We start from the raw sequence: 27,779 nt of genomic DNA, 5'->3' as shown, positions 1-27,779 counted from the left end.
TCAAGTCCCCAGGGGAAGAAGGTATGGCAGTAGAGGATGACCAGGTCAGTGTTGCAGAAGCATGGTCCTTTCACCAATGCAACATTTCTAGAGAGCAGTGAGCTCATTCTCCAGTGGTGAGCAGGGGACTATGTATGAATTGGGACCTGCAGGCCAATGTATCCCTGAGGAAAGGTCCACAAGAACAATTCAAGAAACCAGTAAGAAACAAGGGGCAGAAAGCTGTGGGACAAAAGCACAGCAGGCTCCTGAAGGCTGGAGATTCCTTCTCTCAAGGTGGGATCATTCCCACCTGCTAAAGTCCACATCCCACAGTTAAAGTTCCTTCAGTCAAGAAAGACGCAGAGTGGGGAAAAAGGCTCATTTGAACCTGAGCCCCAGGTATGTACTTCAGATTGTAGTTCCATATCTACTACTTTACCTGCCCAGAACCACAGTGCCTGGAAACCAAGGTGGTCCTGGAGAGAAAATGGTGTTTAAGGGGGCAACATTCCATTTGGGTACATTGCAGCCATTGGACCCCCTGGTCTGGGGAAAGCAGCTGGGTTTGTGCCAGGGAGGCTCGCCACTCTAGGAAATGGAACCAAAGTCTTGCTCACAGGGCCATTCATTCTTGGAAAGGAAGCTGGGTTTACACCCAGGGTCCCAGTTGGCCTTGCAAAAGGAGCTGGGTTGATACCCACGGGGCCAGCTGGCGAAGAGCCTAGTGGCCCTGGAGCTGGCCTGGGGAAGGTAACCTGACCAGGGCCTAACGGGCCAACAGACCTGGGGAAGGTAGCTGGACTTGGACCCTGTAAGCCAGTGGCCCTTGGGAAGTTAGTGGGTTGGGGCCTAGTGGCCCAGAGGCTCTTGGGAAAACTGCTGGACTTGAACCCTGGAGGCCAGCAGACCTCTGGAAGTTAATTGGGTTTGAAGCCAATGTGTTAGAAGACTGAGAGAAGGCAGCTGGGTTCAACCCCCCTGAACCTGTCCCCCTTGGAAAGGGATTAGCATTTACTCCCATAGGGCCAGCAGGCCTTGCAAAATGAGCTGAATTAGGGCCAACGGGGCCAGGAGCCCTTGACAGGGGAGATGGATTTGGCCCTGGAAGGCCAATTCCCCGAGAGCCAGGCCCTGAATTTGGGCCTATGGGGCCAGGAAGTCTGGCCATGGAAGATGGGCTTGTGCCCATGTTTCCAGAAGCCTGTGAGAAAGAAGCTGAATTTGCTCCTAAAAGACCTGCTGCTCTTAGAATGGGAGCAAGATCTAGGCCTTGAGGCCCAGCCATTCTTAAGTTAAGACCAGATCCTGTGCCCAAGAGGCCACCTGCTCTGGCATCCAGATTAGGGCCTGGGCCCAGGCCACCTGCCCTTGGATTAGGCCCAAGGCCTGGGCCCAGGCCACTTGATCTTGGGTTGGGCCCAAGGCCAGGACCTGGAAACATACTTGACCTCGGGGCAGGGTTTGTACCTACAAAGCCTGACCTCAGATTGGGACTCGGTCCAGGGCCCAGGCCAACAGGTCTAGGATTGGGAGGACCATTTCCAGGAGTCAACAAGACACCCGCTCTCAGGCTGGGTCCAGATCCAGGGCCCATGGGGCCACCACTTCTGGGGTCAGGACCTGTTCCCAGAAGACCACTTGGCCTTGGGTTGGACACCGGACCTGGCCCTGGGAGACTCCCTAGCCTTGGGTTAGACAGAGGCCCTGGGCCTGGAAGAGCCCCTGCCCTAGGATTCAGAGTTGACCCTGGGCTTGGGCCCAAGAGACCACCCGGCCTTGGGAAAGAAACTGCACCTGTGCTAGTGGGGTTCATCCCTCTTGGAAAAGAAGCCAGGCCCGGGTCACGAGCACCAGCAGGGAAAGGTGCTGGATTTGAAGCCAGTGAGCCTGATGAAGTGGGAAAAGGAGAGGGATTCCTTGGAAATGGAGCCAAATTTCCACCAAGAGAACTGCTTGCCATAAGGAAGGGATCCGAGTTCATACCCAGTGGGTGGCCTGTGTTTAGAACAGGCCCCCCCTGGGGTCCCAGGGAACCGTCCAGCCGTCCTCGAGGTGGCAGGGGAGCACGAGTCCAAGGAGTTGGCCGCTCTCGAGGGAAAATCCGAGGTTCTTTCATACTTTCTTGGGGACGTTGGTGATGATGGGCTTGGGACGAGTTTTGAAAAGGATCTTGTTTTTGATGAGTGCAGTCACCAGGTACCGGGTGCCACTCTCGCAGCCAAGTTCATCACAATCCTGCTCCCCGGGAGTGTGTTTAACAAGGACGGCAAAAGGTTTCTCCAGGTGGATGATTTTCCCATATAGGATATGATGCCCCACGATCAGCACAGGGATTCCCTTTGGCAGAACAAGAATGAGATGCCTGAGGTTCAGGGCGAAGTCATAATATTCAAGTGCCTTCTAGAGATGCTCTTAGGAGTCAATGCTGGCACCTCCACTCCCTCTACCACTGCTGAGAAGCCACAACGGATAACCCACCCTCATATCCTTTTTACTCTTTCCGGCCCCAGGTGAGAGAATGTCTACTTTCAGAACTGTGACCTTTCCAGATTCCCCAAAGCTAAATTACCCTGCTACTGCAGAGGTCGGGGGTGGGGGGGGAGAACAAGAGGGGCTTGGCTAGACCCTGAATAACAAACCTGAGGGCAGTCCTCACTGTGGGTCCTGGGAGCACCACCTTGGTGTAGCTTGCTTTCCTGAGGCATTAGGCAGGGAAAGAAAAGTCCCCTCACCTCAGTGGTGTAATGTAGGTCTCCCAGGAGGTTTCCAGCTAATCCAGTGCTGTGGCGAGCCTCGATCTCCCCCTGTAGCTCCATCAGCACCCATTCTGCCAGGCCTCCAGCCCCAGCACTGCAAGCAAAGGGCTGGCGGTTACACTATTTTGGAGGGGTGAAGGATGAATCATAGTGTCCTACACCACCATTCAAGGCCCAAGGGAACTCCTTGTTGAGCACAAGTTCTTGGGAAATTGGGCAGTGCCACGCACTGAACTCAAAACTGAAAGGCTGGGATTTGTGCTGGATGCATCTGAGGACCCCAATTCTTTCAGGGAAATTTCAAACCTATATAGACTTGATCGTTCAAGCTAAATTAAAACCCTCAAAATTTACTCACCTGGAAATAACAATCTGCACCATGAGCTTTACGTCTTTAAAAAGCAACGGAAAAGAAGCTGTAGAGGAAAAATATATTTTTTAGGATAATCGTAATGAATACTGTGTGCCAGGCACTTTCTAAATGCTTCAGACACATTTAGTTTCATTCCCCTAAAAACTCCATAGCATGTACATTTTTTAAACTGGTATTATACATAGAGAATTGCTTCAGATCACCAAGGGTCAACCACAGTGTGTAAAGTTAATAGGTACCACAGTGTGTTCAAGGTCACATAGCTACTAGTCAACCAGCCAAGATTTGAACCTAAGACATATACTGCAGAGCCCACCCTCTCGTCAGTATGCCAACTTGCCTTTCTCAGGGGCATTGTATTTTGCATTCTGTGTTTGTCTAAGAAACTAAGGAATTCTTTTAGATTTACTTTTTCCTTTGGTGATGGTGTAAGTCGATGTCTGCCACTTTGGTTATCTTTTATTTCAAGATTCAAAGGATCTCTATGAACTAAAAGCTCAGAGAACGGAAAAGGTCCTTCAGACTTTAGTGAATGGTAAAGCTTATTTCTAACGTGATTCTCATCAAACACATTGCCCATCTTTCATTTAGACACTAAAACAACCCTGATGCTTAATCCTTCATTTTATACAATGGCCCCACCTGGTGGCAAGTTTGCAGTACTCTACAAGAATAAGTTAAAATGGGACATTTTTGCCTGAAACTGGCTTCTTATACCTGTCTACCTAAGAGAGGTAGATTAAAGGAGGGACTAAAGGGATGGGGGATCTAAACTATGACTTCTGTAAAAATCTTTCCAATGAATAGATGAAGCCTAGTGTAAGGTTATCAGATCAGTGTTTACCAACTGTAGAACAAGTTAACACGTATTATAATTGTGCCATTAGCAAACACCTGCTTAAACAGGTTTCCTTATTGACATGTCAATCTTTGTTTTGGATCTCCAGGGAAAAGTATCAATATACTGCCAGCATCCCTGTAAGACAGCAGAACCTCTTACTCTTGAGCACCAAACACACTTTGGAATCATGAGGCTGGTCAATTACTGGACTTCAAGTATAAATAGCAGTTAGTATTTATTCCGGAGAAGGCAATGGCACCCCACTCCAGTACTCTTGCCTGGAAAATCCCATGGACGGAGGAGCCTGGTGGGCTGCAGTCCATGGGGTCGCTGGGAGTTGGACACGACTGAGCAACTTGACTTTCACTTTTCACTTTCATGCATTGGAGAAGGAAATGGCAACCCACTCCAGTGTTCTTGCCTGGAGAATCCCAGGGATAGGGGAGCCTGGTGGGCTGCCGTCCATGGGGTCACACAGAGTCGGACACAACTAAAGTGACTTAGCAGCAGCAGTATTTATTCAATTTTTACTATGAATCAGATGCTGTGCATATACATATTATGGATGGTATCTCATTCAACTACTGTGAGACAAGGACTTAGCCGTATTTTGCAGATAAAAGCTACTGAGGGATATACTCTTGCTTATATGTGGTACAAACACAGCTAGCAGGTAGCAGAGCCAGCGTAAAAACGTAGGCCATCTGACTTCACGCTTGTAATCAATACCTCTCAACCAAGGAGAAAACCAAGAGAGGACAGAAAGGCATGAAAGCATCAGGCAGGCACTGCTTACATGCATTTAGCAAGAGCTACATCCGGAAGGCATGCTTGAATACGCCAGACCTGCTGCAGCACTGCCAAGTGTGGTACCCCCTGACCACAGGTAATACACTGGCCCAGGTGAACAAAGGTCTGACAGGTAAGAAGGCCCTACCTCCACCATCAACAGACCAACCAAAGCACTTTTAATATTCTCCCAAGGTCTCCTGAAGGAGAAAGACTAACAATTTAAAATTAGAAGCCCTAAGTTCAGGTTCCAGCCTGAAGTGTGGACACTCATCATACCCAAGTCACTGTGGGGCTAAAACCTAGATTGTCGGCTTCATTTAACTATTATGAAGACCAAATATTGTAAGATGTGGAACTGCTTTAAAAGACTAACATATAGCTGATTTTTCAAAGGATAAGTAAATCAGCATTTCCACATTATAACTATAAAACTTAAGAGCATGGTAGGTACACTTTAGCCATAAATCAAAAAAGGCTCAATAACTGAAACTGAAGTTGTGAAGTTTCTAAGGGTTAATAAATACATGTAGATCAAGAAAGAGTTCTTGTAAATGAGTTTTTAAAACTGTATTTATTTTTTTGCCTGATAACTGCTTTACAATATTCATCTGATTTAAATAAACTTTTGGTGACTGATGATACAGTGTATTTTCTTTGGTAAGTGCAAGTGATAGTAAAATACAGGTAGTTTCAGAGAAGCAATAAAGCGTTCACACAGATACACATTTTAGGAAAATCACAGCAGGGAAGGCGATTAACCCTTAAGACCTCTGACTCTTGAGGTAGGAATGTACGGACTGTTTAGAAAAAGGGGATGTATTAATAGAAATACTTTTGGTGCATTCCCTATTTCCTGGAGTCTCCTGCCAGAACAAGAATTCAAAACAGTGGCCTACTTAGGGCTTTCACTGCCATGGGCCTGGGTCAGAGAACTAAGAGCCCACAAGCTGCGAGGTGTGGCCAAAAAAGCTAAATAAATAAAAACAAAAACCAGAAAAAAAGTGGTCGAAGTGGATAAAGGAAAACAGATGCCTGGTAGCTGGGTCAGAGTAGCTGCACTTCCATACTTGTTGCTAATGCTCCAACAAGACCACACAGCTCTCTATCCACTTACGTAGGCGGCCCTGCTTGAGTACACCTATTGATACAGGCAGGCAGCTAGCAATTCTCCTAAAAACCAAAATCCTGTGACCTAAACACTTTAGACCTAATGAGGCTGGAGAAAGTGATGACAAATGAAGTTCACACCCAGCTTGCAAAAGTCTAGCTCATAGGAACCCGTGGACTGATGTGGCTGTATTTATGTACATGGGGGTGTATTTACCAAGTTAGTATTAATAAATAATGCAGGGGAACGCATCCCTTTGTATTTTAAAATTCTCCTTTAGCACCTTAAAATATCCCACTGGCTGAATCAGATTGTTCTTTTTCTTGCTCCATGCTCTAAACAGCTGTTCTTAAAACGAGGTATGTTTACCTGGGCACTTCACTAATAACACACCTAATGGAGGTGCATTTCACCCAGTGTAGCTAAGTCACTTCAGTCGTGTCCAACTCTGTGTGACCCCATAGACGTCAGCCCACCAGGCTCCCCCGCCCCTGGGATTCTCCAGGCAAGAGCACTGGAGTGGGTTGCCATTTCCTTCTCCAATGCATGAAAGTGAAAAGTCAAAGTAAAAACATGAGAACATGCAGTCTAATATGTCCCCATCCCCTTGAGAGCAGGCAGAGCAAGTTAGTAGGAAAACAAAGAGGTGAAGAAGTAAAATATAAGTCAAATCCTGTTGGTAACAAGTAACATTATAATGAAAAATTTCTGTAAAACAAAGAGATTTCTAAGTCTTCAGTCTCAACTCATTCCAACATTTACAAATAACCAATGCAACTTTTAAGTGTCTGTTCTAAGGTACTGCTTGTGTAGAAACTGCAGCTGTTATCAAGAGCAATATCTGAAGGCACAGTTTGACCAATGTACCATATCAAATCACGAAACTAAAAGTCAGTGGAAAAGATTGCCCAGCACCTCTCTCTCTCAACAGCCTTGAGTTTAATCCCAAATTTAGATAGGATCAACTGTCTTTGGTTAAGAATAATAATTCCAAGTTCCTGTAGAGCCAGGAAGAATGTTATGATCTTACTTTTTAAAAAGATGTTTAAATTCAATGTATTTCAGAGTGGAGTCTCAAAGGCCACGACTACAGTATGGACTTGGAGATGGAAGGTATGGAAAAAACCAAACACCTTTTCCCTGCAATGAATTATTTTGACTCCCTATCCCCTCTTATAAAAGGGGAAATTTTTTTTCTACCTACGTTTTTGAGGCTGTTACATGGCTAAATAAATACATATGTTCTGTACTCGTTAGTCAAATGACTTTAGCTATGTAAAAGAAACTTTTTAAAAAGCATTGTGTACATTTTAACTCCTATTTTTTTCCTTTATGGAAAGACAAAAACAAAATGTCTTTTTGCGGGGGGGGGGGGGGTGGGCTTCAAGATTTCTGGAAATAGTATCTAAAATTTTTTTTAGAAATATCTGAGGTTACCTCAGATCATTCCCAATCCTAAGACCTGGAGATATTTTGGAGGTTGCAAGTAAAGTTGAAACACTGTTGTTTCTCAAGACAGTAGTCTGCATGACTTCAAGAGGCCTGAACAAACCAGAGAGTAGCAAAGGAATCCCTTCTCAAAACAAACGCATACTCACAATGGGAGCCCTCATCAAAAGTCAAAAGGTTTGTCTGAAATCAGACTGAATCTGGGATACATCTTAACTGTCATTTTGAAGTCAGTTACTATTAAAGTCATTAAAACCTGAAAAATCAAAGTGCCACCAGTTTCTTAAGAAGAAAAGTTCAGGCAAAGCATTATCTTTTTAATACAGAAGCTTCATTTCTAACATAGCTAAACCTCTCTGAACATTTCCCTGGATTTTTTTTCACCTTGCAAACAATGCTATGATACAGGCACTGTCTGTCACTGCCTTTTTACAGTGAGGAAACAAGCGTAGAAGCTAAAGGTTAAGTAACTGGTCGAACACCTGAGAGTGGCTGCTGCGGAATATGGCCGTAACTCCCCCACAATCCACCCTTTCCTTTGGTCCTCTCACATAGGACCCCCCACCCCCATGCCTGATGTCTATAGAGGAACTTGCTTTATAAACACTGCCCTTCTCACAGCATCTACCACAGGATGGCAAATAAACCACCTATGAGGAAAATCTTACATACTGCCACTATGACATCTGTGGGGTAGGCAGCTGAAATCAAGTAAGCCTGCTTTTCATCATATCCAATTGATGAGGCTTAAGTTTCTGAAATCCCTAGAGATGTACTCAAGGTCAGCTCCAGGATTCAAAATTATGGCCCAAACCCGTTTCCTTAATGTTAGACAAAGTCAGTCAAAAGAACAGAGCATTCTTTCTCACTGATTCATCTTATCTACAAAATTTTTTATCCATTGGTTTCTGAATTGTTTGTTAATATTACTAAGCGCTTAACAGAGAATAGCAATGAGCAAGGATCCTTAATGGTTAACAGCTCCCAAAATAAGATGCAGCAGAAAGTGAGGTATGTATGGTATTAAACAGAATATGCAGCTTTTATGGAAACAATGGGCTCTGACTCAATGGTTTAACCTAACTACACAGAATTAAATTTTATTAGAGCTAAACAGTCTTTTTAAAATTGTTTTCATTAGGCCCTTACAAATTTTTTTTTTAAAAAAAAGGGGAATAAAGACTTTCACTTTTTTAAAAATTCATTTTTATTAAAAAATTAAATATGACAAAATATTTGCAAATTGCTGGGCCAACAATTAGCATTTATTGAGTCCTTATTCAGTCCCAAAGACTATTCTGTGTTCAGGGATTTAGTGAGAATTCAGTGTCAGACCTGCCTTCTTTGAGTCTACCATCTTTCTAGCCTATGTATGATGGAGGTAACGTAATGTCAGTTTCTCCACCAATAAACTGAGCATAAAAAAACCTATCTCAAAAAGGTTGTTTTATTAAATGAAGTTATGAATGTAAAGTCCTTAGCACATGCCTAACATGGTAAAACTTAGGGTCAAGCTACTGATTACCTGGAGGAACATGGCATTTTCTTAGTACACGTCCAATAGAGTGACTTTACTCTGTTTAATTATTATTTTAATCTTTACAGTGGACTAAAACATCCTATAAAAGCAGCATGTTCTAAGAATAAAGTCAAGTTTACACAATGGGAGAACAATTCAAACATGGCAGGCAGGGTTTACCAATCTGCTTCAGGGATTAAGTTCTGGAAGGTTTTCTTCTCCAAGCATGGTAGCTATTTCTGTGTGCCTTTCCAGCAAATGAACAATTCATGAACTTTTACATACAACTGGATACAGATTACTTTTATTAGCAGTGTTACTGTGGTTTTGTGACTGATGGGGATAATCTAAGTTTCAAGGGAAGACCTTGTCTCTTGACAGACTTATTAAATGCTAAAATCCAGTTTCTAAATGAGAAGTCTGCTCTCCTCCGAAAAGGGGCCATGGAGGGTAGGTGGAACTGAATGCTTCCGAACTTTTCATTAGTGAACAGTGTGTTCAAAAACGTGTGTGGACACTATGCATACATGTGGGACTTTCCCATCACGTTTTAAGATTCCCATGATGGAGGGAATCAATTACTGGTATTCGTAGACAATAGGTAGAAAAGATGGCTTCAGTCGTTCTGAGTTACTCCAGTTTTCTCCATCTTCTGCTACTCTGCGGCCCCATCTACCCTTCCTCCTTTTACTGCCCTGAGCCCCTCCCTTGCCCAAAGTCCCTTCCCGTCTAGCTCTGCTAGAGGTCTCCCTCTATACTGGATTTCCCTCCCACCAGCCCCATCTTCACCATCTCCCCCGACCCCCCTCCTCCTCTCCCTGGAAATTGAGCTACAAGCACTTCCTATTTCTAGCCCTTCTCACTTTCTGGGACTTCTCTGTCCGCTACCCGTCTCTTGCCCACCTCCCCCCCAACCCCCCCGACTTTCTCTAGGACCTCTTACCAAGCCTTTCTCCTACCTCCCAAGGAAACTATTTTAAACTCCACCCTCCAACCCCAGAATGGTCTTTCCAAACCGTTCACCCTCCTAAAGATCGCTCTAAACGTTATTCCTCTACCACCCTCATCTTCCAAATCGTTTCCTATGTCCCCCAATTCTTAAGTACTTCGCTCCTCCAGGACCCGAACTCCACCCCACTCTTCTCCGGCCTCTCACTCCACCCACAAAAGAAGCTGGATCACTCTCCAGACAGTCTCTTCCTTCCAGTCACTCTCCCAACTACCGCTCCCAATAGCCTCTTCCCCCCAAGATTTAAAAATGTCCCCTCCAAAGAACTCACAGTCCTACCCCCCGCTTAGACCCTTTCTGATGTTCCCGCTACTTCCTGGGTTCCAGGTCTCCCCCACTCTAGCAAGCATCGCGTGCTGGGTTCCCTCCCAACCCAGGGAAAAAAGCCCCTTCCCGCACATACCTCGAGATTCCGGCCCGCGCCGCCCCCTTCTCCGTCCTCCGCCCGCGCTCGGCCACTCTTTCCGCCCTTCTCCCGCTCCGCCCAGCTCGCTCCCTTCCCTCCGCCTTCCGACTCCGCACCGCTCCCTTCTCCGCAATTCCCGGCTCTCCTACCCCGAGGGCGCCTCTGGGTCGCCCCCACCTCTGCGCGGCCCTCCCCGCTCCCCTCCCCCTTCCCGGCCTCCCCTCCCCCGCCCGCCGCTCCCCGCCCCTCAGCTCGCCATTCTTCTCCTCGAGCCGCGCGCCCCGCCCGGCCCCAGCTTCCTAGCTTCCCGCTCTCTCGCACCCTCGCCTCCCCATCCCCGGCTCAGCCCTCGCTCCCCGCGGCCTCCCGCGCTCCCTGCCCGCGGCCTGACCTGCAATGGCGGCCGCCGATCGCGGCGCCGCGCGGCCAACGGGCGACAACCGAACCTCCCGCCGCCGTCCCCGCCGCCGCGAGCACTGCCTGCGCACTTCCGGCCTTGCGCCGCGAGCACTTCCGGGGCAGAACACACGAGCGCGCGCACGTGGGGCCGGGGCGGAGAGAGGAGAGCTCCCTGAGTGGCGAGCCCTTCCACCGGTGAGTTGGGGAAGGGGCGTAGGGGGCGGGGATGGAATGGGGGTGTATCTAGGGAGTGCGGCCTGCTCTAGGTCGGTCCCCCGGGAAACTTGCCGATTCCCCTCTGCCGAGGCCGGGTGGGGGTTACTCCAGAGATCCCCGGAGAGGGAAGGGGCGGCGGAGCCCTCGCGCGCCTCGGAAGCACACATAGCCTAGCTGGGCCGAACGCGCCTTCTCTCCTGGCAGATTCTTCACCTTGAAGGAAGATGAGTAACGGGGCGAACTTGACCCGAGTGCGTCTTTTGGCGGCGGCGGAGCTGGGGATAGAGAAAGTAACTGACAGATGCCCGATCAGTCCTGTCGCTTCTTCCCGCTAAGAAGCTCTTGGTTCTTCCTGCCCATCAGCCCCACCGTCACCACCGTAGTTGAGTCTGTGATTTGCAGACAGCATGCAGTGGAGATGGAGATGTTTGCCAAAATTCAGGTTCCTTGATCATCTCCCACCCCGAAAGACTGGAATTCTGGAGCTATGGATTAGTACCCGGAATCCTGCCTTGTTAAAGATCGTTTTGGTTTAGGAATTCTGCGGACCTGACTTTGAGAGACTCCTTTAGACTGTCACCATTTCTTGCTTTCTTAGAATGGTCGAGGTATTGATCCTCCTATTCGCCACCCCCAGCCCCAGAAACCTCACGCACCAAATACGAAGGAGACTTTAGTTCTGCCTCGAATACAATTCCTGGGGAAGGAAATGGCAACCCACTCTAGTATTCTTGCCTGGAAAGTCCCATGGGTGGAGGAACCTGGTAGACTACATACAGTCCATGGGGTCGCAAAGAGTTGGACGCGACTGAGCGACTTCACTTTCTTTTCGAATACATTTGGTCAGCTCTTTGTGGCTCCATTCAAGCGCGCACTCCAAGTAAAAAAATGAGGTTATGTTCAGTCTTTTGCTCTAAGATCAAGTTTTAGATTCTCACCTCTTTTCCTGGAGCACTTCCTTCAGGCAGTTTGCAGGATTGCTAGGAGGCTGGGTGATGCTCTATGTGATGATTTTTGAATTTTTTTTGTGGAAGAATCCTGAGCTTCTGGAGACTATTTGATAGATTCTGTGTGGACCATGAAAGCATCTTTAGTTGAATATTTTAAAATGAACCTCAGACAGACTTCCCAGGTGGTCCAGGGGTTAAGACTGGGAGCTTCTAGTAAAGGGGGCAGGGGAACTAAGATCCTATATCCTCCCTACCCCCAGTTCCTGCCTGGCCTTCTCCCCACCCCCAAAAAAGGAGGGAAAAATAGAAATGAACCTCAGTGAGATACATTTGGAGTCTGCCACGTAGAACAGTGGTACTGTGCTGTGCTTAGTCGTGTCCGACTCTTTGCGACCCTATGGACTGTAGCCCGCCAAGTTCCTCTGTCCATGGGGCTTCTCCAGGCAAGAATACTGGAGTGGGTTGCCATGCCCTCCTCCAGGGGATATTCCCAACTCAGAGATGGAACCCAGGTCTCCCTCATTGCAGGCTGATTCTTTACCATGTGAGCCATGAGGAAAGTCCAGAAGAGTGGTAATAAAAAACAATAGATGTGATGTACCGCTGTTTAACAATGATTCTTTTCTCCTCTCCTAGGAATGGGTGAATTTAATGTCCATCGAGTGCGTTTCTTTAATTATGTTCCATCAGGGATCCGCTGTGTGGCTTACAATAACCAGTCAAACAGATTGGCTGTTTCACGAACAGATGGCACTGTGGAAATCTATAATTTGTCAGCAAACTACTTTCAGGAGAAAGTAAGTCATTTGGGAGCCTGATTTGGTGGTGTCGATGTTAATTTTTTTTTCTTAAGTTCAATTCTGCAAAATCTTCTATGTCCTTTTTGTATGCAAAGAGATAAGAAGAAAATGACTCTCCCCTACTCTCTCTGTTGTTTAGAAACACAGAACAAATATACAATCTCTTGTCTGACTGATGAGCTTAGAGCTTCAATCTATGTAATGTTGGTTAGAAAGATCCTACCTAGGAATTGTGGTGCTCACTGCCATTTAGAAACTGATGTTTACTAGATCTGTCGGGCACAGCATTCTTATTGTCAAGATCATTGCTTCCTATCAGTCTCTGCACCATTGTAACTTTAGTAAAGTGGCATTTCCTGCTGTGTTATTACCCATTTCACTGTTAATTCAGAAAAAAATGATGAGATGTTTTAATATCAAACTTTTTGGTGATGTGATAGCAAGAAGATGAATTCCTAAACTATCTATTTGAGAGAAGGTAGATTTATATACCTAATGTTTGGAAGTAAAGAAGATTTTAAATTAGGTAAAATATCATTTGGGTATACGCACAGGGCTGTTACAGCAGCATATTTTTCAAAGTCTCTGATTACAGATTTCAGATGCAGCAGAATAATTCAGTTCACATTTATTGAGTGCCTTGCATGCCCTCAACACCATGATACAAATGAATAGAAGGAAAAATGAATGCAGTGTCTTGCAGCTTAGTACTTGGAATTTAGGTACTCTGTAACTGTTTCTAAATGACTACAAGCATTAGGCATTAAGATAAATGTCAGAGGCCCTACCTTCAAGGAGCTCAAAATCCAGTGGGGGAAAGATGACTATACAGTTTTGAAATAGTGTGGTCAGTTTTATGATAGACCTAAGCATGGGCATAGAATCTTAGTGGAGAGGTGCCTTGCTCTGATGAGGTGGGTTTAGGATTCCTGGAAAGGGATGACTTACCTGAGCTGACCCCTGAAGCAATAACAGAGTTAAGAAATCACTGGTCGGAAAAAATGAGTCTCATTCTACAGCGTGAAAAACATGCTGTGATGCACGCTTGTTGCATCCTGTGATTTTTCTTGTTATCATTACAACTATATAATTGTTTATATATTTGTTTAATGTCTTCTTCCCTGCTGAACTTCAGATTTTATGAAAAAGGGATCTTGTCAGTGATATGGCTGTATTCCCAGCATTTAGCAAGTCTTAATACAAAGGCATCACTGAGTTAATATATATTCGACCAGTCTTTACCTAGTACATCTTATTTTCCACTCCCATCAGTTTTCTTTTTTCTTGAACAATTAATTCAGTCTAGTCTTCCACTTTGTTTCCTTGTTACCTTTCTGGCTATTGAAGATTGATTAGCTTGGGTGATCACTCTCAGATCATGAGAGTGAAGAGTAGAGACTAGTAGTAAGGAGACTTATCTTCTATTTGTGTCATTGACTTTGGCAATTTGGGCAGACCATTTACAGGTGCTTTGCTTTTTCAAGTTCAGATAGGAAAAATTGTATCTCTCCTGGAGAAGGCAATGGCAACCCACTCCAGTACTCTTGCCTTGAAAATCCCATGGACAGAGGAGCCTGGTAGGCTGCAGTCCAGGGGGTCGCCAAGAGTCGGACACGACTAAGCAACTTCACTTTCAGTTTCACTTTCATTCCCTTTGGTGGCAAGCAGCTATAAGAATAAGATTCCTTGTTTGTATGAATGCTTTTTGAGCAAGAAGAAAACACTTAGAAATCTGAGACTTGAATGAAAAGCCTGAGTGAGCTGCATTCATTTCTTTTATTTTCATTTTTTAGACGTTTATTGGTGAAATTGGCCCACAATAAGCAACATGTTTTCAAAGTATACATATTGATAACTTTTGACACGTATACACCTTTGAAATCATCCATCAAGATCATTGCAATGACTTTTAAAAATCAGATAACATCAAATACAATTACTTGCAGACTTTATTGTCCGAAAACATTTTGCAGAACAAGTCCTAGAAGAAGAAACAAAACCAACTGTATAACTAAAATGTGAGCCTGAAAAAAAATGAAAATATCTGTATCATGATCTTCAGATAATGTGAAACTCCACACTAAGTTATTTCTAGAGAGGCGTTTTAATTTTCCCCGTTTGCCTGTGATCACTCAGTGCTGGTAGCTGGTGAATTCTTGGTGGGTTGAGAAGTTATGGTGTTTCTGTAGTTTTTCCCAGGTCATGAGTCTCGGGCCACAGAAGCTCTGTGCTGGGCAAAAGGACAGCGACTGTTTAGTGCTGGACTCAATGGAGAAATTATCGAGTATGATTTACAGGCATTGACCATCAAGTATGCTGTGGATGCCTTTGGAGGGCCCATCTGGAGCATGGCCGCCAGCCCCAGTGGCTCTCAACTTTTGGTCAGTATGCAACTATTGGTAGTCCAAACCGAGATTTCCTCTTGCACCCATTTACACTTGCTTACCTGTGTTCATAGGAAGGTGAAGTTACATTGTGGCCAGTCACAATTCCAGTCTGAGCTGAATTCAAGCAACCAATTGTACCTGGATTCCAATAGGAGATACACGACTGGGGTTATTACTGGAGATGTAAAAATCCCTTGTCCTTTTGCACCCTTTCTGCTTCTACTTTGGATCTTGTTTGTTCATTTATGACACCAGAGGTTTCAGTGTGGTTCAGCATCTCCCAAATTGTATCCTTTGGAATTGGGAGATACAGGCACTGTCTTTTGTTTTGCTGTACTTTGTGTTTTATGATACATTTTGTTTCAGAATTACCACGTATTAAATCCTTCTGTAGATTCACAACACATGTTAGTATATTAAAAGTTCTGATAGGTCTTTTTACAAGTCAACTTGTGGAACCATGTTTCTCAAAAATTTTTTGAGCACAGACTTAAGATTTCCCTCCTCCCCGCACATTCTTACCATTAATTTTCTGTAATAAGTTTCTGATTTTTTTTTTTGGGTACTATTTTACAGTATCTTGACATATCTCCATGAAGGTGACACAGTTAATGGGTCTTTAATTTAGGCCGTTGTATCTAGCACAGACATGCTGTGAAATCCTATTTCTCCTCCATGTCCTGTGCAGGAATTAGGCCACTCATTGGCCTGCTTTCTGGTTGGGATATGAAGGCTGCCAGGAACCAAATTTCTTGATACCAGTACTTTTTTCATCTCACAAACTATTTTTCCTCTTTCAGAGCAAGTGTTAGCTTGAGGGAAGAAATGTATATATTTTAAATGTGTATATTTGGTTCTCTAAAATGCTTTCTCTGTTTTCTACCCCCTTTTCCATGATAGGTTGGCTGTGAAGATGGATCTGTGAAATTATTTCAGATCACCCCAGACAAAATCCAGTTTGAAAGAAATTTTGATCGTCAGAAAAGTAAGGGTTATTTGTCATCAGGGCAGCGAGTAGTGTTAACAAGAAGTTACGTTTCTGTGCCGCTGGAGATGGGATACTTTCCCATGGGTCCAGAGAGTATTTTATCTGTGTGCCAGCTTTCTGTGATGCAGGGTATATGCTGGCAGATGTCCTTAGCTCAGGTTCTCTTTACTGTGTAACACAGCGTGGTTGTGACTGCCTGGTTAGGTAATAACAGAGAAAACTGGCAGTCCAAAATAGAAAAGCAAGTGTTTCTGTGTGAATCAGTTTGTTAGTTCTCACTCACATTAGTGAAGTTTTGATAAATGTGCATAAAGTCTCAAAACTAGGACTTTTCCTGTAGGTAGAGGCTCTTGTTCTCAGTCCTGCTAGTACATTCAAGTTGAATGTGGGAATTTTATAGACAGTTGCCCCTGTTCCAGCTGCACCTACTCACACAGACTTCCAGATCAGAGGTTGGCAACCTGTTTCTGTAAAGACACCAGCTAATATATATTGTAGGCTTCAGCAAAGTAGCCCTGGATAATGCTTAAACAAATGGGGATGGTTGTACTTGCCTAAAACTTCATTAACGACAACTCACCTCAAGTTGGCCTTTGGGTTACAATATGCTGACTCCTCTTCTGGAGAGTGGTGTCTGAGATGTTCTCTGTGTCCAACAGTAATATTCATTCTGTATTCATCAAATCCCTGTATGTTTGTTTTTAATATCTTGCAGGTGTTGTATTTTTTAATTACAAAGGTGACACAGTGTTGTTAAAAATTTCACGCGTTTGAAAAAAAAAATTCCATGTGTTTGGCTAAGGGTGAAAGAAAAAATAAGTGGCTCATTTCAGTCTGTAGGCAACATTTTTAAATGAATCTAGACCTTTTTGTATCTTCAAATGGATGGATACATTGACGGATACATTTCCAAGAGTGCTTGCATCTGCTTTTTAGCTTATTTTTTTTTCATTTGCTATATCACAGACATCTTCCTGTGTGAGTTGAGTTGTGCTCATATGAGTGGCATTCCATTTTACAGTGTTCCATAATTTATTTGACCAAACTCCTATTGATAGATATTATTATTAATATTTTTTTTACTACTCAAGCCAGTGCTGTAACGAACATTCTTCTCTTCACTTGGGCACTCCAGTAATATTTCTCTGTGGTGAAATTGCCAGTGTAGTTGCTGTGACAGATATGCACGTTTGTATTTTGTTTGGTTACTGCCGGATCACCCTCAGAAGTTTGTGCTTGTTTGCACTCCTGTCAACCATTTATCCATTATTAAAAGCAAGCATCAAATATGTCATGTGAGTCCCAGGAAAAAGTTGTTCCTCACCTGTTACAAAACAGTTCTTCTCAAAAATGCAGTAGGTAAGCGCTAAGACTATAGAACGCTAGCCCTGTAGATCACTGTGGAAAGAGAACTCAGTTACCGTTTGCTGTATATTTACATGTATGTCACTTTCTCCTTGGTTGTAAAACTCCCCAGGTCGAATCCTGAGTCTCAGCTGGCATCCTGCTGGTACTCACGTTGCGGCTGGCTCCATAGACTATATTAGCGTGTTTGACTCCAAATCAGGTGACTGTTTTTCTCAGCTCATTTGGGATGTGGGTCTTGTTTGCTGATTCACATTTGTCTGTTTCCAAAAGCTTGTGTCCTTGTGCTTTCACCAGCCTTCTGAGATGTCACCATGAATTTCATGTCTTTCTTAGATTCCTACTGCTGCTTTTAGGAGACTCTTGATTCTTCAATTAAATACAGTATTTTTCGTCATAAGAATTTCACACTAAAATTTGCCTTCAACCAGTAAGCCACTTAATATAAATAACCAGTAGACACCTATTTATATATACCAGTTCTTCATAAAAGAAGATGTCTGTCTCTGAGGAACCTTAGTTCTTGGTAACACAGTCACGTATTTCCTCTGCTCTTGGCCTGGAGGATTGGCTGATAGATTCCTTCAGTGATGAGACTGACTTCAACCTGTTAGGTGGCCGTCTGTACTCCCCTCTACGATGAGAGGATACACACGGCAGGGATGTCGCCTTTTTCTTTCTCTGTACTGCTTAAGCAAGTTTTTTATTGTTATCAATCATATATGCATATAGTCAAAGAATTCCTTAAGGCTTGTTACAAAAAAGCAGGACTCCCCCAGTATCCCTTCTCCTGCTCCTCAAAGGCAATAACCTGCAACTCTTAGCTGTTTCTTTTGGTATTTGTCTCTGTGCTATACATAGTATGCTTAAAACACTGTACTTTATTTTCTCAGTTTTAGCCCATTATTTATTGACTTCTGTATTAACCCTCTTTCTTTGCACTTTGCTACATGCACTCATTTCTTCTTGATCCTCCTAGGACGGTTATATTGTAATTTTGTTCAGATTAGCAGTTGATATTTTTATTCTCAGACTATATAGGTACTACTTGCAGAGTAAATGTCTTTTCCTTTTACTGTAAGGTCTTTTTAAATTTTATTTTTAATTGGAAAGTACCCTGTATTCTTTTCGTTAATATTGTGTGTCTGTCTCTCTCTCGTGTGTGTGATTGATACCTATATCAGTAATTCATCTCTATATTCTTCTAGTTGTATAAGGTAGGTTCTGCTACATCTGGTTTTCTTTCTCATTTTGGGTGCAGTGGGGTGCACTGCATGGCTTGCAGGATCTTAGTTTCCTGGCCAGGGATTGAACCTGGACCCCTCCAGTGAAAGCACCAGACCGCCACTAACCACGGACCACTAGGTAATTCCCACTTGTGGTTTTCTTCCTACCACTTTTGCCTCCTTGAAGGATTCTCTCCCAGAGCCTTGTGCCCTGCCTCAGTCGAGTGGAGCCAGTTTCTGGGCCTGCTGCACAACTCTGAGATCTTGAATTCTGATTTTTCAACCATTCTGGGAATTTCCTTTGCTTGTTTCTCATGTAGAGTTCCCCATAGCCATGTCATGCACTTTCCTAGTTTATCACTTTGTTTGGTGGATCCTGAGAAAGGGTTTTTATGAGAAAGAATTCTACGCTGGAAATTATTTTTCCTTAGAATGTTGAAGCCCTGGTTCTTCTGTTCAACGTCTATTGCTGTTATGAAGTCTGATGCCTTTCTGGGAGTAGATGCTTTGTGTGGGTTTTTGTGGTTTGTTTTTCCTGGGAGTTTTTAAGATCTTCCTTTTATCTTTACTGTTCTGAATTTAATAATTATGTTCTTTGTTGTGTGAATCTGTTAATATCGATTATATTGGACAACTTGATAGGTTCCTTTAATCCAAAAACCCATGTTTTCCATTTCTGAGGAAAAATTCTTATAATCATTTTCTAAATGAGTTGCTCTCCATTTTTTTCTAGAATTTTAGCATTTGAATATTGGCTTTTCTCATTTATTTTCTTTCTTTTTCCTGTTACTTTTCATCTCGTAACTTTTTACTCTGCTTCCTTAGAGAGTTTGTCATCTTTATCTTAGACCTTTTCTTGAGATTTTCCTTTCTGCTGTTTGTTTCTAGACTTCTTCTTTATTTCCTAAATGTTCTTTTTTATAGCATTCTCTTTTTATTTCATTATATAGTATACTATTCTCCAACACTATTCTCTTCTGCAACTGTTATTTATTTTTCTCTACCCCTCTCTTGGGCCTCTGCCTTCCATACTAAGGCTGTCTTCCAGTGTCTAGGGGTTCCTTTCATCACCAGACAGGTTTATTGCATCTAAGCTTCACTGAGGAATGGTCTGGCTTGACTGTCAGTATGGGGAAGCTCTAAAGACAGGTCTTTTGTCTTGTCCAAGTCATATTTCCCAGAAGTGTTTTTTGTTCTCCTGTGGGGTGATAACAAGCAGGGCCCTCAGCATTCTAAGAAAACTGGTGTTCTTAATGTTGAGTGAGAAGTTGCCACTTAATCTATGCTCCATATAGCACTCCCACCCTCAGTTACACTGATACCCCTCTTCAGAGAATAAGTTTCTAGTCTCCTCTGAGAAGTGGAATTTGGGGAGTTGCCTGGCTTCTTAGCTGTCAGGCAGGATCTAAGGGATATCATATCAGTTCAGTCACTCAGTCGTGTCCGACTCTTTGCAACCCTGTGGACTGTAGCACGCCAGGCTTCCCTGTCCATCACCAACTCCCAGAGCTTACTCAAACTCATGTCCATTGAGTCAGTGATGCCATCCAACCATCTCATCCTCTTTTGTCCCCTTCGCCTCCTGCCTTCCATCTTTCCCAGCATCAGGGTCTTTTCTAGTGAGGCAGTTCTTCACATCAAGTGGCCATAGTATTAGAGTTTCAGCTTCAGCATCAGTCCTTCCAATGAATATTCAGGACTGAGTTCCTTTAGGATGGACTGGTTGGATCTCCTTGCAATCCAAGGGACTCTCAAGAGTCTTCTCCAACACCACAGTTCAAAAGCATCAATTCTTCGGTGCTCAGCTTTCTTCACAGTCCAACTCTCACATCTGTACATGACCACTGGAAAAACCGTAGCTTTGACTAGACATATCTTTGTTGGCAAAGTAATGTCTCTGCTTTTTAATATGCTGTCTAGGTTGGTCATAATTTTTCTTCCAAGGAGTAAGCATCTTTTAATTTCATGGCTGCAGTCACCATCTGCAGTGATTTTGGAACCCAAGAAAAGAAAGTCTGCCACTGTTTCCATTGTTTCCCCACCTATTTGCCACGAAGTGATGGGACTGGATGCCATGATCTTAATTTTCCAAATGTTGAATTTTAAGCCAATTTTTTCACTCTCCTCTTACACTTTCATCAAGAGGCTCTTCAGTTCTTCTTCACTTTCTGTCATAAGGGTGGTGTCATCTTCATATCTGAGGTTATTCATATTTCTCCCGGCAATCTTGATTCCAGCTTGTGCTTCATCCAGCCCGATATTTTGCGTGATGTACTCTGCATATAAGTTAAATAAGCAGGGTGACAATACACAGCCTTGATGTACTCCTTTTCCTATTTGGAACCAGTCTGTTGTTCCATGTCCAGTTCTAAGTGTTGCTTCTTGACCTGCATACAGATTTCTCAGGAGGCAGGTAAGCTGGTCTGGTATTCCCATCTCTTGAAGAATGTTCCACAGTTTATTGTGATCCACACAGTCAAAGGCTTTGGCATAGTCAATAAAACAGAAGCAGATGTTTTTCTGGAACTCTCTTGCTTTTTCGATGATCCTACAGATGTTGGCAATTTGATCTCTGGTTCCTCTGGCTCTTCTAATTCTAGCTTGAACATTGGGAAGTTCACGGTTCATGTACTATTAAAGCCTGGCTTGGAGAATTTTGAGCATTACTTTGCTAGCGTGTAAGATGAGTGCAATTGTGCGGTAGTTTGAACATTCTTTGGCATTGCCCTTCTCTGGGATTGGAATGAAAACTGACCTTTTCCAGTCCTGTGCCCACTGCTGAGTTTTCCAAATTTGCTGGCATACTGAGTGCAGCACTTTCACAGCATCATGTTTTAGAATTTGAAATAGCTCCACTGGAATTCCATCACTTCCACTAGCTTTGTTCATAGTAATGCTTTCTAAGGCCCACTTGACTTCACATTCCAGGATGTCTGGCTCTAGGTGAGTGATCACACCATCGTGATTATCTGGGTCGTGAAGCTCTTTTTTGTACAGTTCTTCTGTGTATTCTTGCCACCTCTTCTTAATATCTTCTGCTTCTGTTAGGTCCATACCACTTCTGTTGTTTATTGTGCTCATCTTTGCATGAAATGTTCCCCTGGTAGCTCTAATTTTCTTGAAGAGATCTCTAGACTTTCCCATTCTATTGTTTTCCTCTATTTCTTTGCATTGATCACTGAGGAAAGTTTTCTCATCTCTCCTTGCTATTCTTTGGAACTCTGCATTCAGATGGATATATCTTTCCTTTTCTCCTTTGCCTTTAGCATCTCAGGTTTCTTAAACTTTTTTTCAACCAGTCCCTCCTTTTAACCCCACTTTCACCTCTATTTCCAGTGTGTCTGGAGTCACCAGTTGCTGGGTCTTCTGAGGATTCCATGGTAGAAATCAGGTGGTTTCTTGGCTCTTCTTACTGCTAATTTGGGACTTAGTTTTCAGGTTCTAGTAAGTCAGTTACTACTCTGTGTCTGCTTTCCAATCCCCAAATTTTGACACTGTTGTCTTCTGTCCCATTCTCCTGGAGATTTGGAAACGAGCAGAGGAGCATATGTATGCACAGCTGGCCATTTTTAAGTGAAGTATCAAACATCTCCTTTCCATCTCACCTCACCACAAATTTCTTCTGTCAACAAGCCCCTGCCCCACCCTCCTTCTCTAAGTAACATTTTGGTGTTCCATACTTGAGTTCACCATAACCACTGTTTACTGGCTCTCTGTGGTCTGGGCTCAAGCAGCTGAACTTACCAGATGCTAACATAGACAGCTTTTCAAGACTAAGGAGAAATGAGTGCTGTTCAAACGTGGGCTTTGCTTTTTTTTACCAGGGAGCGCTATTGGTAAGATGCTGGTGGATAGGCAGTACATGGGCGTGTCGAAGCGGAAGTGCATCATTTGGGGTGTGGCCTTCCTGTCCGATGGCACTGTCATAAGCGTGGACTCTGCTGGGAAGGTGCAGATCTGGGACTCAGCTACCGGGACCCTCATGAAGAACCATCTGGTCTCGAATGCTGACGTGCAGTCCATTGCCGTATCCCCTGTGAGTATAGCCCCTTTGGAGCAGTTCCTGTCCACCCTGGGCAGGGAGGGGAGAAGGCTGCGTCAGTGCTGTGCCACCAACACTCTTCCCTAATGCTGAGTGTTGTAGTGGAGGAAGATGAGCTTAGAGCAGTGTGTCTCAAAACCCACAGAATTTGCCTGAACTCTTACTCTCCAACAGATAGAGAATAGTCCCTAAAAGGTTAGTTAGCTGAGAGGCTTTTTTCAGAGCCTCCTCATCCCCGGTTAACCCACCTTTTGACAGAGCGGGGTTTTTTTAATGTAAAATTCGTATTTTATAAACATAATATAAGCTTTTACAATATAAACTGATACAGTGCTTTTAAAATTTTTTAATTGGAGGATAATTGCTTTAGTATGTTGCCTTGGTTTCTGCCATACAACAACGTGAATCAGCTGTTAGTATCCATATGCTCCCTCCCTTTTGAAACTCCCTTCCACCTCTCCCCCTTCCCACCCCTCGGGGTTGTCACAGATTTGCGCTCCCTGTGTTATGTAGCAAACTTCCCTCTAGTTGTTTTACACATATATATGCTTCAGTGCTGCTCTCTCTATTTGTCCCACCGTCCCCTTCCCCCATTGTGTCTACACGTCTTTTCTCTCTGTCTGCATCTCTATTCCTGCCCTGCAAATAGGTTTATCAGAACCGTTTTTAAAATTCCATATATATGCGTTTATATTACACTGTTTGTTTTTCTGACTTCCTTCACTCTGTGTTACAGGCTCTAGGTTCATTCACTTCACTAGAACTGATTCAAATTCATTCCTTTTTATGTCTGAGCAGCATTCCTTGTATCTGTGTACCACAACTTCTTTATCCATTCATCTGTGGATGGACATCTAGGTTGCTTCCGTGTCCTGGCTGTTGTAAATAGTTCTGTGATGAACATTGGGGTACATGTGTTGTTTTGAATTATGATTTTCTTAGGGTATATGTCTAGTAGTATGATTGTTAGGTCATATGGTAGTTTTATTCCTAGTTTTTTAAGGGATCTCCGTACTGTTCTCCATAGGGTCTGTATCAATTTACATTCCCACTAACAGTGCCAGAGGGTTCCCTTTTCTCCACATCCTATCCAGCATTTAATGTTTGTAGATTTTTTTGATGGTGGCCATTCTGACTACAGTGCTTTCTTAAATGTAGAATTTATGTTTTCTTATTGAAAAGCTGCTTGAGACTTCAACATAAATTTTTGTCATATTACTCTTATGCATATATAAAACGGAAAGTGTGTGAAATAAAGCAATGAGGTTATTCCTAGAACTTTTTCACGTTCAGCTGGACTCTGAATCACTTGGACTCAGTTCTCAGGCTCCATGGTTCCCACACATGCCTCTCTGCCATCCACGGTGTTCATAGAAGATGCCCCACTGTGGTCACAAAGTTTTCTTTTAGGCTTTTGACAGCTCTTCCAGAAGTTTTGATATTCGTTCTTTATCTGAAGATGTCACACATACAAAGATTGACAGATATAAGATTTTTATTTCAGAGATGTTAAAATGTGGGAGAGTGTGTACCTGAGAATCAAAGGATTGTGGTACTTAAAAAAAAAACTGAAAAAAATGCAGTGATACAAATTCCAGTCCTCAGAAATGCTTATCACAAACTCTGGAACTGGGCAGACTTTGATTTGAATCCCAGTTGTGCCACTTAATATAGTTCCATACCTTCCTCGGGCAGGTTGCTGCCTTCTACGCCTCAGTTTCTTCCTCTGTGAAAACAGGAATGTTCGTAATACCTGCCTCTGAGCCGTCTGAGGAAAGGTTAAATGGGTTGTACTCGTGAAGTGCTAGGTACGGCTTCTGGCGCAGTGAGTGTGCTGGTACCATTTTTACATCTCTTAAAACCAATCCTAACTTCAAGCTTTTCTCCACACTCTCTTGCCAGAACAGATGATTATTTTTAGGTTTCTTTTTAATGGTTTTTCCTTGATTAAAGAGTGAATTTTGGCAAACACCCAGTCCTTTGATACTTGGAGGCCTTGTGTGTGTCCACAATCACATACACCCCTCTTCCAAGCTCCACTCACTCAGCTTTTCCCTTGCTTGGTTCCTGCTGCACTCCAAGAAAGCCCTTTAAAAAATCTTTTTTTGTTTTTTTTAGTTTAACTTTTATTTTGGCTGCACTGCTTTTCATTGCAGAGCATGGGCTTTCTCTAGTTGTGGCACAAGGGCTTCTCTCATTACAGTGAGCAGGCTTCTTTCGTTGTGGAGCATGGGCTCAGTAGTTGTGGTATTTGGGCTTCTCTAATTGTGGCCCATGGACTTCATTCCGCCACCAAGGATCGAACCCATGTCCCCTGCATTGGCAGGCAGCTTCTTAACCACTGGACCACCAGGGAAGCCCCCAGAGAGCTTTTGTTTCCTTAGTGCTTGTATGATACGACCTCAAGGAAAGAGAATGTGGGGTGAGAGACTTGCCTTCCCAGTTCTTCTCTGTAGGTAGGACTTCGAGCAGATGGCCACTTGATCTGTTTAGTGGAGGTAGAGGCAAAGAGCGCGTGAGTTCCTAAGCAGCTCAGTATTTTCCCTTTTGCTCTGGACTGATGTCTTTCAAACTGTAACCTCAGAGGAGGTAAAGGAGAGGCCTGTGCCCAGAGCAAAGGCTTTAGCAGCAGAGAGCATGTAGCTTTGTCAAGTCTGTAAATGGACAAGCAGGTAAACTCTTGAAGTTCCAGATTCCTTATCAGGGTAGAGGCCTATTAAATGATGATTAGGCAGGGGAAAGAAAAAGTAAAATCATGATTCATACAAACATGAAATAGACGTATGTCCAAGATTTTCTGTAACTCATTAATTAATGAGGGAGCCAGTAAGATGTCACAAGCAGTTCAAAGGGAGAAATCAGAACACAGTTATGTCAGGCCATCAGGAAGGTGAAATGTTTTACGATTTTGTTGCAAACTCAGTGTCCACAGGGCAGTCATCCACTGCGTTCTACGAAGCAGAATCCCTTTGCATCTCTACGCAAGAGAATCTTTTGCATCACTCAGCTTTTCACAATTCGTAGAGTTGTGAAATAGCTCTTGAACAATCAAAGGGCTCCCTTGACAAGGACTTGCTATGCTCATTTCAGTCCTTTAGAGTTGCTCCCAATAGGGCAAATGATACTTAACGTTCCAGCTGGTGAAAGATTAGAGATGATATGACTTAAAGTTCCTAGCACCGTGTGTAGTTGACAGCAGCTCCGTTCTCATGTGTTCAGACTTCTAACTGTTGTTGATCAGTTCACCTACTCTTTACACTATTTGACTGGTTTAACTACTGATCCAGGTTCCTGATTTTTTTTCTCACTACCCTATCAAGTATCCTGCTTTGTTTTTTTCTTACTCAGAATTATGTGCAAAAAAAAAAAAGTTACAATGAAAATGATTTTAGAGAAATTTTAAAAAGTAGTTGTAGACACAGCAAGACTTTTTAAAACTAACAGAAATCCCTGTGCTCAACATACTGACCAGAAAGAGCCTTAAACTGGGGAACCAGGGAACCTGCATCTTTGTGATAGTGATCAGGCCACTTTCCCTCCTCAGGCTGCCCTTGCTTCTCTAAAAAGAACAGTGAATTTTAGGGTTTTCTGAACTTCTGTCTTCTGGCTGCCTCTTTTGAGGCCCCTCCTCTTTTGCCCAATATTATTGCTATTCTGTTGAGGTCTGCTGCTGCTGCTGCTGCTGCTAAGTCGCTTCATGCGACCCCATAGACAGCAGCCCACGAGGCTCCCCTGTCCCTGGGATTCTCCAGGCAAGAACACTGGAGTGGGTTGTCCTTTCCTCCTTCAATGCATGAAAGTGAAAAGTGAAAGTCAAGTCGCTGAGTCTTGTCCGACTCTTAGCGACCCCATGGACTGCAGCCCCCCAGGCTCCTCCATCCATGGGATTTTCCAGGCAAGAGTGCTAGAGTGGGGTGCCATTGCCTTCTCCGCTGTTGAGGTCTAGTTTGCATTATATGAAAGCATTCATAAGTTTAAAGTACTTCCTGTTTATTTTGTCAGCAGGGGGCGCCTTGTGACCTATTCATGGAATTGTTAGCTTCTGGAGGAAAAAAGACCCCTGCAACCTCCTGTCCCCAATTCTGGGCATTTTCCCCCATAAGCTTTCCAGGTAGAAAACCTCGGGGAATATTTTAACACTGGGCCTTGTTTTGCTCAAATGTACCTCCCTGATGATTTCCTTTCTCAGCAAGAAGACAGTTTCGTGGTGGGCACAGCCGAGGGGACAGTGTTCCATTTTCAGCTGGTCTCTGTGACTTCCAGCAGCAGCGAGAAGCAGTGGGTGCGGACGAAGCCATTTCAGCATCACACCCACGACGTGCGAGCCGTGGCTCACAGCCCCACCGCACTGATATCTGGAGGTGGGTTTTGCTCTCCGCCTGGCTGCTTCTTTACTCTGCCGGTCTCCAGTTATGTTCATGCAGAGCTTTTTCTAATTCCGATGCTTTTTCCCCTCTCCTTTTCACTGCAGGCACCGACACCCACTTAGTTATTCGTCCTCTGATGGAGAAGGTGGAGGTAAAGAATTACGATGCTGCTCTCCGAAAAATCACTTTTCCCCATGTGAGTATCATCCTCTAACCCCACCACCTCCTCACCTCCCCGTCCATCTGTCCCGCAAGACAGCACCACTCACTCTTGGGCAAATCTGTAGGTCTTCTGTAGTTACCTGCCTTCTTTCTTCCATCTGTTTCTTAGCAAGCTTCTGGCAAAGATATTTACAGGGGCCAAGCGGTTTAGGGCAGCATTCCTAGTTCAGCTTCTGGGGAAATCACTCCTTTTTCCAGTTTGGTGTGGTTTATGGAGATTTTGTTTGTTTTGGAGGCTGGCTCTTTATTATCCTGGATGAGAGCAAAAAAATCCAGGCTTCCAGAGTTCTTTTCTAGGTAAATTAATCATCTTTCTAGGCTAGAAACTCTTCTGCCCACTACCTGCTTCTACGGTCCACTCAACCAGTAAACCTTACCGAGTCTGTTTCCTCATCCTCTCTCGAATCTAGCCATTTCTCTTTGTCTACACTGCCATGATCCTAGTTTGGATCCGTGTCTGTTCTCATCTGGATTTTTTAACAATATCTTGTTAATGATCTCCTTTTATTTAGTTTTGTGTCACTCCAGCTTATTCTCCACATGATTTGTTTAGAAAGGAACTTTATTCATCGCTCCATGCTT

General features: G+C 43.8%; 3 protein-coding genes across 6 annotated transcripts in view; 1 reads left to right on the top strand and 2 right to left on the bottom strand.

Moving 5' to 3' along the window:
* Positions 1 to 220: 220 nt before the first annotated feature.
* DERPC (DERPC proline and glycine rich nuclear protein) lies at positions 221 to 2,098 on the bottom strand. Its single transcript, XM_070388105.1, is given in 2 exon segments — positions 221 to 820; positions 823 to 2,098. Coding segments are annotated over 2 exon segments (1,620 nt in total). The 3' UTR covers positions 221 to 476.
* Positions 2,095 to 10,735, bottom strand: CHTF8 (chromosome transmission fidelity factor 8). Of its 2 annotated transcripts, none has more exons than XM_070388106.1 (4): positions 10,627 to 10,735; positions 3,097 to 3,154; positions 2,715 to 2,832; positions 2,095 to 2,319 (listed from the first exon to the last, which is right to left on the bottom strand). In XM_070388106.1, exons 2-4 carry the CDS (start codon positions 3,117 to 3,119, stop codon positions 2,095 to 2,097), a joined length of 366 nt encoding a protein of 121 aa, XP_070244207.1. In that variant the 5' UTR covers positions 3,120 to 3,154; positions 10,627 to 10,735. The 2 variants fall into 2 exon arrangements, with proteins under 2 accessions (XP_070244207.1, XP_070244208.1); XM_070388107.1 differs by lacking the exon at positions 10,627 to 10,735 and adding an exon at positions 10,233 to 10,353.
* Positions 10,700 to 27,779, top strand: part of UTP4 (UTP4 small subunit processome component) — a 30,198-nt gene continuing 13,118 nt past the window's right edge. The window contains exons 1-9 of one of the 3 annotated variants that reach the window (XM_070388100.1): positions 10,723 to 10,829; positions 11,055 to 11,292; positions 12,437 to 12,597; positions 14,790 to 14,981; positions 15,888 to 15,972; positions 17,453 to 17,542; positions 22,391 to 22,602; positions 26,798 to 26,969; positions 27,080 to 27,171. In XM_070388100.1, the coding sequence (XP_070244201.1) occupies positions 12,439 to 12,597; positions 14,790 to 14,981; positions 15,888 to 15,972; positions 17,453 to 17,542; positions 22,391 to 22,602; positions 26,798 to 26,969; positions 27,080 to 27,171 (1,002 nt within the window). In that variant the 5' untranslated portion in view covers positions 10,723 to 10,829; positions 11,055 to 11,292; positions 12,437 to 12,438. Of the gene's footprint in view, positions 10,830 to 11,054; positions 11,459 to 12,436; positions 12,598 to 14,789; positions 14,982 to 15,887; positions 15,973 to 17,452; positions 17,543 to 22,390; positions 22,603 to 26,797; positions 26,970 to 27,079; positions 27,172 to 27,779 lie in introns of all 3 variants that reach the window. The other 2 variants (XM_070388098.1, XM_005896509.2) reach the window with 2 other exon arrangements.

Source organism: Bos mutus, chromosome 18 (assembly GCF_027580195.1).
Source record: "Bos mutus isolate GX-2022 chromosome 18, NWIPB_WYAK_1.1, whole genome shotgun sequence".
Lineage (NCBI taxonomy): Eukaryota > Metazoa > Chordata > Mammalia > Artiodactyla > Bovidae > Bos > Bos mutus.
The sequence above is the reverse complement of the archived record's forward strand: the minus strand, read 5'-3'. Positions and strand labels throughout refer to the sequence as shown.